Here is a 15122-nt window from a genome sequence, read left to right on the forward strand (position 1 = left end):
AAGCCAGACAGCCAATTGCTGAACCTGACATTCATGGAAAGCAATGCACGATGGAAAGCAAAATACAACAATGGCATACATCAAAAATGAAAGGAATATAAAATATATCGTTTCCTAGCCATCAGGAAAAATGATTAAAACATCAAGTTGTAATCAAATTATATATTTCTTAAAAATTGTGGAGTAGGCTTACAACAAAGCACAGATATTATAACCTGAAATCTGATGCAGACAATTGCTGAACATGATATATAAACATAGATAATAAAAAAAAAACCAGCTGTATTGAACTGATAGACACACAACTAAGGTAAAAACAAGTCAATACCGGTAGTTGGATTCAGACAATTGCTGGACATGATATGCAAACTTAGAAAAAAAAACCAGGAACTACAATGGATTAAAAAATACATAATTGAGGTAAAGACAAGTCAAATACTTTGATGCAGACAAATGCTGAACATCAAAAACACAATACACAAACGGATTGGACGGCAAGTCAGCAACCTAAATGAACACTGTAATAGGACAAGGAAACTAACAAAGTAAGGAATTAATGCGAATATATTTTTGTACAGCATCTGCTTTCCACCTACCAAGTTTTTGAATTTCAATTTGTGAAAGTCCTCGCTTAGCTGCCTCAGTGGCTGCTCCTATTCGAAAACTGTGACCTTTGTACCATTGTGAATTAAGCCCTATAAACTTCACAGTGTTTTGAAGGTTAGTTGAAACAAATTGATAAGATACTGGGGAACCTGAATGAAATTGAAACAAGGGTCCATTACTGTGTTTGTGAGCGGACAAATATAGTTGGAGGGTTGTGACTGGGCAAACTTGTGGTGGGGAGACTTTAGAGAGAGATATGGTTATAGGGTGGGTATTATGCATGGTTTTTGAATGTCGCAATATTAATTTAACTGAAGAGTTTCCATTGAAACTAACATCTTTCCGTTGAATTATGCATGCATGATTTGATGATGTTTTAGCAATCAGTTCCCCCATGCGAAAAAACCCATGAAAAGCTACAAAAAAAAGACATTGAAGCAAGAGTCTATTGAAAAAAAATTGGAATAGTAAATTGCAGGGCATTGACTAGTTTGACTAAAATTGAAGATGTGATCGGTAGTCTGTAATCAGGTGCTTTTGCCGACTTGTTCGCCCCAAAAATAATTTTTCTGACCAAAAATGATTGGGAATGGTCTTGTATGTTAAAAATTTTGTGAACATAGCTAATAGCTGACACCATGGAGGTAATCGAAGATGGGCTATAGTTTTGTTCGAAAAGATAAGCAATAAAATTGCAAAGAGTAATTTCAGATATTGGTAATTTATTGCTTACATTTCCTTGTAAACAAAACTGTTGAAAAAGCATCCAGCTGCGCTTATATGAAGCCTTTGTTGACTCTGAAAGTGAGGAATGAAGCAAAGCTAGGGCTGTGGTACTCAAATGTGAAGTAGGTTGGCTGGAATTTGCACTGGTGTTTTGTTCAGCCATGGTGCAAGAGTTAGTGCTTCCTGAAATTCGAGGCGAGACAATCTGTCAGCTAACACATTGAATTTTCCAGGGACATGTTTTGCTTTGAAAAAAATGTTATTTTGTAAACAAGAAATAACTTATCTCCTTACTAACTTCATGATTGTCTTGTCTTTACTTGAAGTTTTATTGATAATTGCCACCACTGCTTCATTGTCAGTGAGAAATAAAATTTTGTGGTTTTGAAATTGGGAACCCCACATCTCTAGAGCTAGCACAATCGGGAAAAGTTCCAAAACTGTGATGTGAAACTGTTTGAATGGTTCTAACCATTCAGATGCAAACCAAGTTGAACCTAAAACGGCTGCATAACCTTTTGTAGATGCAGCATCCGTATGCAATGTAAGATGGTCAGAAGAGGACCATGTGTCATTCAGAAAAACAGACTTGCCATTAAAATGTGAAATGAACTGAAGCCAACATTGAATGTCTGCTCTGGCTTCACATGTGAGGAGTATGAAATGCCGAGGATTGGTAACTTTTACAGTCAGGTCAATTAACCTACGTAGAAAAGCCCTACCAGGTGCAATGACTACACATGCAAAATTGAGCAAACCAATGAGAGATTGCAGGTCATGCAAAGTGACCTTTTTACGATGAGACATGTTTGCTAAATGGGTTTGAATTTTCAATACTTTATCATTTGGTAAACGACATTCCATTGCAATAGAGTCAACTTCAATACCATAAATGATAATATTTGTGGTTGGGAGACAAGTTTTATCTGGGTTCAAAGGGACTCCTATTCTGTCACAAAGAGTAATGAAATTGTTTAAATCTGAAAACAGCTTTTGGATGCAGGAGGGCCAATAAAGAAAAAGTCATCAATCATGTGAGACATGCCTTTGGCAAAAAATTTGTTGAGCATAATCCACTGTAAAGAACTGCTTAGTTTTTCAAAAATCTGACATGAGCTACTGGCACCCATAGGGAGACACTTGTCATAATAATACAAATTATCCCACATAAAACCCAGTAAATGATAATCATCGGGGTGTATGGGAATATTCCTAAATCCATCCTGAATGTCACACTTTGCCATCAAAGCTCCACTACCAAACTGTTTGACAAGGTTTATAACCGTGTCGATTGAGTCATAGGAGACCTGGCTGTTAACTGCAGGTATTTGAGAATTAACAGAGTTATTTTCAGGATAGGATAAATCATGAATCAAACGAAATTGGCCTTGAGCTTTTTTAGGGACCACTCCCAGAGGGGAGATGACCAGATTAGGGTATTGGGGATTTGTAGATGCCTCGGATATTCTACCATAACTTTGTTCTTTCTTAATTTTGTTAAGAACAATTTCAGGATGTTTATTAGTTGACCCATGGTTTTTGGAAGGGGTTGAAGAAGGGGTATTAAGGCAGCCTAACTGAAAACCATAAGTAAAGCCTGAAATGAGGTAGTTTGCTAAGTCTTGATCATAACCCTCTAAGTATGCTTTAAGAATTTCTGGCTTTACTGGAGTGGGCATTTTTTGAGGGTAATCGTTCCTCATTTGAGGGGAGTTTGGGGCACTTGAACCGAGGGTGCTGCTCTTTACAGTACTGACAGGCATGCTTGTAGGTGCATGGGTCAGATCTACATTCCTGTCCTTGATTGAATGAGTAGCAAAATTTTGCTTTGGAGGTTTGAAAGTTGTTGGATTTGGATTTTGCAAGAAAGGACTGGTTTGAGGGACGAAATTTAAAGGGTTGAAGATTTGCCATCATAACTAACTCCTGTAATGGCTCTTGCCAAGGCAAAGGGGCAGACTGTCGTAATTTACGAAACTCTTCATCATAATACCGCCAGGAGTCGGTCTTGGTGGTAAAACTCATGTCTCTGATCATGTAGATGTATTTAAAGAGATGAGCTGCATCAGAAGGTGTTTTCTGAATGAAGATGGTTGCATATATGAGAAATGCTGATGTCCATTGGTTAATGGAAATGGGAAATTTTTGAAATTTACCTTGTTGGAAATTAATTGCCCCTCTTTCAACTGACACAGAAAAATTGTCATCTTGTTGATTGGGGAGCAACAGCCGAATATCAAAATATGAGTTGTCCCAAATTTTTTGCTTAAGTTTAGCTGACACAGTGGCCCCCAGGGGAATATTGTTGGAGAAATTTAGGGGTTGGGGGTCATGGTTGGTTGCTGACTCACCTCCAAATAAAGTATTTAGCACTGCAGGGACTGATAGTGTGTCTGGCTCCACGGAGGGTTGAGGGCAGGGTTGTTGGTTAGGCTCCGATGATACCTGTAGTGACACAGTTTGACTTGCTGGGATGGTGTCATTTTGGCTTAACACTGCAGATGGGTGATTCTGTTCGCATGCATTTCCGCTTGGCACTACTGAGGATGTGCTGATTTGTTCAGTGACTGGTGGTGGCACATTGTGATGTACTATGGTTGATGGGTTTGGGTTGAATTGGTTTTGTTTCTTCAGGATCGCGTCGGCGAGCAGATCATAGTCAATTGTTAAACTTTGACTTTGACTTCCTTTCTTCTGTCGTTTAGAGGGTGGATCAATCTCAGGAGGTGGTGATGTTGTTGATAAAACAGGTCGTCTACTTCTTTTTGGAGGCATTGTCTAAGGAAAAAGAGAGTAACAATCAATAATTTAGAAGCGCTGTTAGTCTGCAGCAAGAAACAAACTGAGCTCATACCCAGAGAAATCTAGTATTTCAATGTAAAAAAAAAAAAAAAATAATAAAAATTTGGCAACAATTGATACTGCTTCAAGACAATGATAATAAGTAGAACAAATTTGTGCCTAAATGCAATGGCACTTTAGAGCTCAAACTCTGTGCAGATAAATAACCGAACACAAAAGTTCATAAGGGTTATGATAATTGATAGAAGAGCTCAAACTCTGTGCAAATAAACAAACTGAGCTCATACTCAGGAAATTTTGAGTTGTTTAGTTCAGTAAGCATGGGAAAACACAACCAATGTGTTCGGATTCGCATAAATGAACAACTGAGCGCATACTCAGTAAATTATAGGAATCAAGCAGCAGACTTGAATTGCAAATAAACTTAATGTAATAAGAACAAATCAGGCACACACTTGCAATTTAAAGCACAAACTCATAATAATTGACCAAAGTCAGATTAAGGCAAATAGACCTTAATAAAGTGAAACAAGTGAAGTGATGTAAGTATTGAAAACTTAATGTTAACTTGTGGAGTAATGCGACAAAACATTACACATAAAATAAGTTAACAATTTACAAGAAAATTACATGCATTTTCTTTATAATATTCCAAGTAGATAGCTGTTTGCTATAATTGTGAACTAAAAAACCCCACCTAAAGGTATTGGGTAACATGCAGAAAAGCAGATTTAATGCTTTGTATATACTTTCTGGAGTATTTCCCATTCATGTCTTCACGAATATGCACTCCGTCGGAAGACAGAAAATCAAGGGACGCCCAAAAAACCTCGGTGCTTCCAAAAGGAAATGTTATCATGTAATGCACACGCCGAAGCGAGTTGAAGGTTCAGAGAAATCACCTCCGAGTTGAATGCTGCTGACACGCGTTGGGAATTGCGCCTGAGAATTTGTCCAATCACTACATGTTGTACGTTACAACCGTGCAACAAATATTGCGCATACGAAAGGATTTCTTGCGCCTATTTGGGTATGTTAGGGGAGCTGCAGCACAGGTCATTTCCTCCAATTTGAATGAACACAATGTTGGGTCGCGCAACAAAATAGGTAAACTCACGTAGTGCACAAAGTCTAGAAATTGTCAAACCTCCTCTTGCCACACAAGTTACATAATATTGATCCCGATTTAAACGTAGATTGTTGTCCTCAGGACTATTGTTCATGAAATCTCTGAGGCGACGTATGAAGGAATGACCCACCAAAGTTACACGCAGGGGGTCTCTACCATTCGCCCTCGGTGTTCCCGCCATCTTGGTAAAAGACGTAAACACACGCCTAGATGTTGGAACGAGTAAAAGAGTCAAAAATACTGACCTGAAAGTCCCGAAAGACGAATGAATACTGTATCCAGATAGATAGTATCTAAGTATAACTCAAATTCCACCCATGCACAAGCATGAAAATAAAATTAAAGCTCTGTCTTGAACGATCAAAAATATCGGTGCAGCTTCCCCTAGCATAAACAAAGAATGTAAAAATAGCCCCAGAGAGTGCGGCTTTCTGATTGGCTGATCGGTCATAGAATTTGCATACGGTAATAGAAAACCTTACGACCGGATAAAAACGGTGATGTACAACAAACAACTACGCAAGTCCTTAAAAAATGTTACACAAGTATAAATAACATGGTATGTAATTAAAAACAATAAGATATAACAATTAATAAATCAAGGATTAACATAAATTGCTTTATTTACAAAATAAACCCTATTTATACGTCAATATCTTTTATAATTATCCTCGTGCGAAAACTACTAACCATATATTATCTGATCATCAGACTTCGAAACTAACAAACCAAGACGGAAGTTCTACTAGCAGAAGAAAGAACTGATTTCGAAAAACTTAGATATAAATTATCAAAACTTTATCATGTCCTTTTTTTGAATATGATGCGAGTTTCTGTGTATCAATTGACATTTAACACGGCGAAAAGGCCTTTTAAGGAAAATATGTTCAAAGGTAGTGAGAAGGAATCTGACGTTATAATATTATAATTGATTATAATAAGAGAATGCTAAATCCGTACTAAAATTGTGAAAGTCACATTTGCCTTTAGAGAATCTGTAATGCTCTTTTTAATGACATTAAAAGATAATCGATATCAATGTATGTATCTATGTAATTGAAATTTAATTTCTTTTTTTTTTAATAAACAATGATAGGGTGGTTTTTAGTATTTGACTTTACCATTGAAATAGTTATAAACTGTGGTTATACACTGTGATGGCATCGTCCATAATGCATGGAGAAAGCAAAACAATTGAAATTGATGCATTCACAAATTAAAACACCAGATACCAAATTCAAAATGGAAGGTGCTTTTATGTTTTGATGAAACACCATTTATATATAAAGCATTATTTTTTTTAAGTTTATCCGTTTTAAGTATATGTTTGAATCCCTCCTGGATAAACTTTATGAAATAATAAAATACTTATCACATCACTAATTAAAAAAATAAGTCCAGTTTATAAATTTATCCTGTCCGTTTGAGTCAGTGATTGAGTTTGAATTTTGTATCTGGTGTAATGTTAATGCATCAATTTCAATTATTGTGGGTACTCCAAAATTCAAAATCAATCACTGACTGAAACGGACAGGATAAACTCTACAAATAATGATTAATATTTAAATGGTGTTCCGTCAAAATATTGATACACTCATTTAGTTTCTGTTTCCTGTAATTTCCATGTTTATTAGAATAAAGGTTATAAAATATACAGGTACAAGGTGGTCTTAGCAGAATTATTTTGCGGAAGACAGTGAAAGCATTTTTTAAAAAATTGATACTTTTTTTAAAAATCGGCCAAAAAAGAAATTTTTGACAAAATGTGTCATCCGTAACATTCGTTTCGTGCGAAATTTTTTGTGGCGTCAGCAAATCCGCAAGCTACATTAACTTTTGGACTATAGCGTATCATACCTTCGGGGTTTGACGCAGACCATCGGATGTTGGCGCGACCATCACACTTTGGAGTCTTAGATATGTTTTAACATTCGATTATGCAAATGAATTATTTGGCTATCACTGATCACTAAGTTTTTCCTCATATGGTGGAATTTTGGCGATACATACCACGTGATACTAAACTAGTTGTGTCCGATTTGGTTTCATTTTTATATACATATTCCCCATTGTACTCAAGCCCACATGTCCTTTTGTTTTTTTATTTATCAAAGGGGAAAGGTCCTAAACCAAAACAAAATACGCAATTAAGTCAATAGAATCGTCGATTATTCGTCATTAATTACAAAATAAAACACAATGGAAGTTCACTCCATTAATCAGAATCTGTAAAAAAAAAAAACAACTCTTATACAGTAACTATCAACATGTTATATATTTTTTTAAAGATTCATTGATTAAAAGAGCAGTGACATTTTTTATATATTACATGTATTATACAGAGTTACATTTTACTGCATGATACTTTTGAACTGTTTTGTCATTTATTTCATATAAATAAAGTTATTTCATGAATGAAGTTCCAAGGATATCGATCAAATAGTTCCGCAACGGGATTCATGGTAAAAGTCGGATTGTATAAACATGCGTTTTCAATTAACTATTAATTTTCATAAACGTTTCGCCACTATTTGCAATGTTTCTATTCGATCGGATAATTTATTGAACACGGAACAATTAAAACGGACAAAAATACATTCTGAAAGTTCCAGACTTGAGTTTGAGTGTCTTTTAAAAACGCATACGTTTGAATACCATGAAAAAAATAGTGACTGGATGCGTTGTTTTTATGATACTGTTTGGGTCTTTTCAAGCCAGACTTACGAAGACTTGTGATGGGTAAGTAAACTATGAAGCATAACATTTCTGGTTTTGCTAATTTTTGTCTGTTATCATAATTATAGAAAAACTTTTCTTGTAGAATTAACGGAACATCATGTTGCATGGGGTTCAAGTGGGATCTTACAGAAAAAAAAATGTTTACGTAAATATAAGAACTAAACTATTTAATCGTGTAAATGGCATATCAAATATGTTTCTTTTCATGTGCTAATATTTTATTCAAGCATTACAAAAGGTTGAATGTTTCAATTTAAAATACCAACTATGGGCATTAAATGAACTTTCAACATTATTAACAAAATTAAATGTATAAAGATTTCCGGGCATTAAATTTTATAAGAACTATCGCTTATAAGGTAACACTTAAATCACTTTAGTTTCTGTTAATAAACAATAGTGTACACATGTATAATATCTAAGGTACTTAGTAAAGCTCCATCTTATAGGTTAGTTGATAGAACGCATCAAACTGAAAACATCATATTCATTATTCAATACTTATATCTTTAGCTTGTGCCAAGGGGTATTGGGGATTAAGTTGTGAAAGCAAGTGCCCATTTCCTTCTTATGGGTTTAGATGTCAGTCACATTGTACCTGTATTGACAAAGACTGTGATCCTGCCAATGGCTGTAGACATTTGTCACGAGGTACATATGCTTCAAACTACAGCATATCAAGTATGCAATTTGCGTCTTTTATACAATTTCATGTAAAATGTTGTAGACATCACTTCTTCAGGGGATCCGAACACTTCTTTAATAGGCTTGGACTACAAGATTGTTACAACAGAAGTTTTGAATCCCAAAGTCCAAACCTCTGAACGTAAATATGATTTCAATCAAACGTCCATGAGAACAAGTATTTCTCTACTAACATATCCTTGTAGATTATACTCATATTTGAGAGAATTTCGGAAATTTTCCAGATGTACTATCAAGTTACAACAACATTTTAATAGTAAATTCTAAAAATACTTATGTCTAGACTTACATAAAAAAAACTAGTTTAAGCGTAGAAATATTTTGGTACGTTACATGAATGTCATTTTGGAATAGCTCTTTTGGAAAATGCAGTTTAATGTTGGTAAAAATTCGAAATACACCATTTTAAAAGAAAAAAAAATATGATGAAATAAATAGCTTTATCTCTGTTATCTTTCAAAACCGCGGCGCAATATTTTTTTGTAAACTTGGCAGATGACAGAATAAGTATTAGTAACATATATTGTGCTGTATTTTGTTTACCTATCGATATCAATAAAACATTTCGGTCATTGTTGTGTACAAAACAATATGTATTTAGCGTGTAAAAAGGGATATAATGGAACAAACTGCAGGCAAAAATGTCCCTTTCCTTCGTACGGACTTGGCTGTCAGAGAAAATGCAACTGTATTGACAAAGTATGTGACCATATCAACGGATGTGTGCACCAAACTAGATATACATTTGTTATCAAAGATAATATTTTTTTTAATCATTTCAAACTTAAATGACTAAGAATCAAGCAAAATCCGTTTGTAGAAGATTGTATTTATAAATTTTAAAGATAGAATATAAAAATGATTCTGAATTTAATAATCAAACACAAAAAAATCCGTTTTTTAAAATTAATTTTGTCTTTTTATACTGTTTGCTTAGTTTTGAAATCAATTATGGGATCGGAATTAATGATTTGCATGATTTTTGATTTAAATGTATGATAATAATATCCAATTAATGATTGAGTTAAGAGGAGAAACGAGTATCACTTTTTTTTTAAACGATAAAACAAAGTTGTACAAGCAACATTTTACCTCAGGTTTTCTAAAACTAAGTCACGATGTGACAGTTACCAATATATTTTGAAAATAATCAATATTGTGTGGAACTATTTTTATAGGATATAATTTTTAAAGACATTGCTTTGTTTCTTTTTCACACTTTACATCTTTTACTGACAAAAAACAAATATTAGGTTTATTACTTTTAAAATAATCACTTATTTATGTTGAGTTAATTAATCAAACCAGGATTGTTTAACAAGAGAAAATATAATTTAAGTTTTATTTATTGTTTTTCTTTCTATACTACCCCAGTCCTTCCATGAGCCTTAAACGCCAGATCGTAACAGCTTACATTTTCAAGTCTGAAGTCAATACCTTTGAAAGTAAAAATGTATTTTAGCTAAAATAAGACTTATTTAATTGATGGATGGATGGATGGATGGATAATTCATAAAAAGGAAGTATTTCATATAAAAGAAATTAAATAACAATCAACTTATATTCACAGATAGCAAATCATATATTGATAAAACAACTACCTGTACGACGTCGAATCAACCTGCTGAACCGAATAAATCTCTTATGTTTGCACTCATCGGACTATTTATTGTTGCTTTGATCATATTCTTATTTATTCTCATGCTTGACTTATAGCGAAACATTCGCTATGATATCAAAATTTATATAACCTAGCTACATGCATTGTGCATCTTTTGCGTATTAAAAGAAATATCTCTTCTATTTCAATTATCTTTCATTTTCAAGTTTAAAAAGTTAAAGCTGCATAAATCGTACGACGTAGACACTTTTAAATAAGAAAACAATCTTATATTAAAATGCGTCACCATCTAGTCGCATATAGAATAATTTTTAAGGCTATTACCTTAAATGAAAGATTCAGTTTAAAAAAAAATAAACAACATTGTGGCCGAATTTTATCAAAACTCAGTCCAAACAACCTATCAAATTTGTAACATGCGCGTATATTTTGAGCTTTTGGTTCGCCGTAGAATTCGCGTCATCTCTAATTTAAAGCAATTTAATTTTTCTTAAATTAAGACATTCAGTAAAATAAAAGAAACAGTGCCTGTTTGGGAGGGTAACCATTGTCAACCTCTGCTTCGCGTCGATAATGTGATTTAATAATTTTGGTTTGCAAGATGGCAATCAAAATTAATTACATGTAATTCATACATTTTTTTATGGACACGGAACAAACAAACAGGGAAATAAATCAATTCGAAGGGTTTCAGATAGAGAACTCGTGTTTCATTTCAAGCAAATGCATAGGTACAAAATGGAAAATATAGTGACCTTTAGTATTGCATATATCACACTGTCTGAGTCTTTTCAAACTATGCCTGAAGGAATTTGTGAAGGGTAAGTAAAACTGTATCGCTTGAACTGTCGATAATTGAGAGGATTGCCTTTATTCTACAATAATAAACTGTAACCACTGTTATTGCAGAATAAATGGAACTTCATGTTGTTTCGGATTCAAGTGGGACCTTGCACAAAAGAAGTGTATAGGTAAATATACGACATTCAAAACTTTCCCATCTAAAATAATGCTTTTTGGTGCAAATAATTTATAAACACAAATCTAATCAAAAGGTTGAATGTTACAATTTGAGAGGCGAAAACTGAAAATACTTATACATATTTTTGAATAGATATTCGACTTTCTCAGACTCTTTATCATGAAATAAAAGGTAAAAATTCTTAAAAAGGTTAAAAAAGGGTGAAAATACGAGTAGCTCAAGTATATCGTTAATTAACTTGTTTATACTGTAACTAACTTCACTTTTTGTTGACTAGCCCGATTGAATAATGATAATACTGATAATAGAAAAATGTGGCCCAACCGTATAATTACATGTGATATGGCTACATGTAATACGCCACAAATCGAATCATTTTTCATTATTTTTTGTCAAGCATGTGGCAAGGGACATACGGGGTTTAACTGTGAAATAAAGTGCCCATATCCATTGTATGGAGAAGACTGTCAAATGAGATGTGACTGTATTGACGAAGTCTGTGATCCTGTCAATGGATGTAATCAATGGCTGTCAACAGGTATCGATATGATTTTAATTTCATTATATCTAATATGCCAATTTTAGCTATTTACAAACACACAGCTGTATGTTAAGTTTTGTATACATCACTTATTTCAGAGTATCCAACGACTCATTTAAAAGAATTCGACTACAAGATGGTTACAACAAAACTATTGGAATCTAAAGTCAGCATTTCTGAAAGTAAATTAATTTTTAGATCAAATCAATGTAATTAAAAGAATGTGTATGCAGTAATTAGTATTTGCTCTTTACAAAAACATCTGGCAGAAAAATACGCTTTCATTCATATAAAAGAGCCAGCAGGTTTAGATATAAAGTATTTCCGCTTAAAATGTTCAATTATAATTTAGAATGACTTTTTTGTGTATACATGTATTATATGTTTGTGAAATGCTCAGTGCGGAAATGTTAAATTATTAAGACTTTGAACACGAATCGACTAAAACTTCCTAGAAACTCTCAAATACTTTCAATTGGCCCCTTTCACAACAGAACAGTGCAATCTAATTATTTGAATCACATGTGGGTACGGTAACAGTTATTTACTGTAATATTTTGCTCTGTTTAAAAGTGATGTTTAAAATCTTTACAAAAAATAAAATTTACAATTTATTTCAACAAGAATACCTATTAATTAAGAATCTATTAATAATTATCTGTTTAGACTTTCTCAAGGGTATTTGTGACGTCATAAACAGTGCATTTTTTCGTACTTTTCTCAAAATCTAAACTGAGTAGAAGACACAAAATGTTCAGTGTCATTGTGAATAGAAAACGATGACCGCAGCCGTCGCCCACTATGAAACATATTATCACTTTATCATGTCATTTTACAAAAAAGTATTTTTGTTTCGTAGTAGGCAACAGTTTCGAACACTTCCCCTTCATAAAAATATGAGAAAATATGCCATTATTTATCATTTTTGACTACATCTTAGAAAAATTTCAAAATTTTAAATTCAATTTTTTGTGTGTGTAAAATATGATAAAAGTGCTGAACTTGGCACTTTGTATGATCGTTTTTCATATATTATGTGTGACTTTTCATCAGATTTAATGAACTTTTTAAAGGGCAAATATTGAAAGACACTTCACCTTCTTTTAGATATTTTACATCATGATTTTTAAACAAACAATAAACTATTACTTCGTAAACACAGTTTGATCTCTGAGCATATATATGAAGACTCAAACCATACTTAAGGAAGGAGTCTTCTCGTCATTAAACATACTTTTTTATAATAAGATATTCATGAAATTTTGACACAGTCAAACGGATCATATTACAAAATGATTCTATCAGTTTATTCAAATTTGACCTTTTTGTTTTTGCATAAAGGTCAGGTCAAAGTCATTACATTTTTCCTCAACGTAAAAGATGATAAAAAAAAATGTAGCTCTTTGTAGTTCTGTAGACATCTATTTAAGATTTGAAGATTCTATTCTTCAATGAAATGAAAGAACATCAGAATGTCATAATGTCATCAGATTATACTACTAAATTGGAATAAATAGTTATGCTAAAATTGATATTGCTTAGCCCGCATTTCTTCTAGTTTTCTTAAATTTTGAAGTTTTGATTATTTTTTATGAATCCAATAATAAAATATTTCTGATTTTTATGTATTATGAAGACTTTATATAAAGATATAAATTGACAGAAAAACTGGTATATTGACCATCACAAAAATCAATGTATAGAATAGGATCTATAAAACACTTTAAAAAGGTAATTTGATAGGCAAATTATATTTTAAAAACATATATTTAAACCCAAGTACCTATTATTAGTTCACATTGGTAAAAAAATCAAACATTAATGTTATTGTTTTTAAAATGCTAAAACAGACTCATTAATTGCAGCAATCCTCAATTGCAAAACATGTGATATTTTCCTTCGCCAATATTACGCCGGCCAAAAATATAGTCCTTGTTAGATTCTTAAAATTGATTAGTTTCTCTATGCCAAGTTGTATGATAATAAATAAGAAAGAAAAATATACTTTTTTTCATTTTCTTTGATATTCATTTAATGAACAATTAATCAAATTTACGTTTGACAAGTCGAAAACCAGAAAAGACTTCTTTCTTAAAAAAACAAACAGAAGCACGGCGTCCAAGTTAAGACAGCAACTAGTGGCGTCTGCTTAAAAAATGAATAAAACTGCAACACAGTTATGGAAACATGCGAATTATTTATGCAAACATGCGGCAGATAAGTTAACATGTGACTCATATCTTCCATCATACAAGATGGTTTTGTTGACATGAAAACTTCTTTTAAATCATATGGGCATTATCATTTGTAATATGAATCATACTGAAATAGATAATTTACCTGTCAATACTGTTATTTTGCATGTTGACAAAAAGGTTGCTTGTTAATAAAATTATAATGCATTTTGACATAACTTTATCATATTTAACTCACATGTAGATATAAAGAAGTCAAAGTCAACACGAATATGTTACAAGAATAATGTCCGGTTATTACGATATATTCATCAGGAAAATTTGTATCATATTAATAACATTTATAGTTTTCTGACATGTGGACAATTATCTTGGATATCGATGTTGACATGACTTTTTGCTTATTGTATATATTTCTCTAACGTTAGGTTGGTCACTAAAACCGTCATTGCAGTTTTGTATTTTATGTTTAATAGACCGCTTAACTTCAAAAGATCTCCAAACAGAGAAAAACATACAAAGCAAACATACGGAGAGAGAGAGAGAGAGAGAGAGAAAGAGAGAGAGAGAAACCCATTTTAATTTATAAATGATTAATTAAAAATGACTTAAATTATATCTTTATTTGCAGACTATCCTGATAACACACCACACAATGACGGAACAACAACATGTAAGACTTCGAACCAAGAACGTGAAAAGATTAATTTTCTTACATTTGCACTCATTGGACTTTTAATTGTTGCTTTTATAATAATTGTTGCCTACTTTTACACGCGGTTGTTAGTAAAACGTTTTAAAGTAACTAGGATTGTATAATTAGCATGCTGTTAACATGCGAATGCATTATCTATCCTTAAGTATCTGATATTTTTTTCAAATGCATATGCCGTTTTACAGCATCAAACTTAGGTTAAAAAATGTTTATGCTAATCAGCTGCTGGTTTTTTTTTTTTTTTTTTTTTTTTTTGGGGGGGGGGGGGGGCATTTCTGTCAAATAACTTTATCATACAAACCATATACCTAAGAAAGTTATAGACTTTCACCTATAATAAATCAACAAAATCTGTGTCTTG

The 15122-nt window shown here is 32.8% G+C and overlaps 1 protein-coding gene and 1 long non-coding RNA gene across 5 annotated transcripts; one reads left to right on the forward strand and one right to left on the reverse strand.

The window, feature by feature from the left end:
• Positions 1-337: 337 nt before the first annotated feature.
• LOC136272228 (uncharacterized) lies at positions 338-5697 on the reverse strand. Of its 4 annotated transcripts, XM_066073465.1 has the most exons (3): positions 4832-5697; positions 3684-4110; positions 338-3411 (listed from the first exon to the last, which is right to left on the reverse strand). In XM_066073465.1, the coding sequence occupies exons 2-3, from the start codon at positions 4105-4107 to the stop codon at positions 3398-3400; spliced, it is 438 nt and encodes a 145-aa protein (XP_065929537.1). In that variant the 5' UTR covers positions 4108-4110; positions 4832-5697; the 3' UTR covers positions 338-3397. The 4 variants fall into 4 exon arrangements, with proteins under 4 accessions (XP_065929537.1, XP_065929534.1, XP_065929535.1 ...); XM_066073462.1 differs by having other exon boundaries at positions 338-4110; XM_066073463.1 differs by having other exon boundaries at positions 338-4110; positions 4884-5696.
• A 5307-nt stretch (positions 5698-11004) lies between these two features.
• LOC136272083 (uncharacterized) lies at positions 11005-14820 on the forward strand. The gene is made up of 5 exons (XR_010709985.1): positions 11005-11149; positions 11238-11299; positions 11708-11848; positions 11950-12033; positions 14678-14820. It is a non-coding gene; the product is annotated as an uncharacterized lncRNA (long non-coding RNA).
• Positions 14821-15122: the final 302 nt, after the last annotated feature.

This window comes from Magallana gigas, chromosome 10 (genome assembly GCF_963853765.1).
Source record: "Magallana gigas chromosome 10, xbMagGiga1.1, whole genome shotgun sequence".
NCBI classification, from domain to species: domain Eukaryota; kingdom Metazoa; phylum Mollusca; class Bivalvia; order Ostreida; family Ostreidae; genus Magallana; species Magallana gigas.

Excerpts from the sequence above, each read along its gene's own strand:
- LOC136272228 (XM_066073462.1), bottom strand. The coding sequence starts at position 4,107 with ATGCCTCCAAAAAGAAGTAGACGACCTGTTTTATCAACAACATCACCA.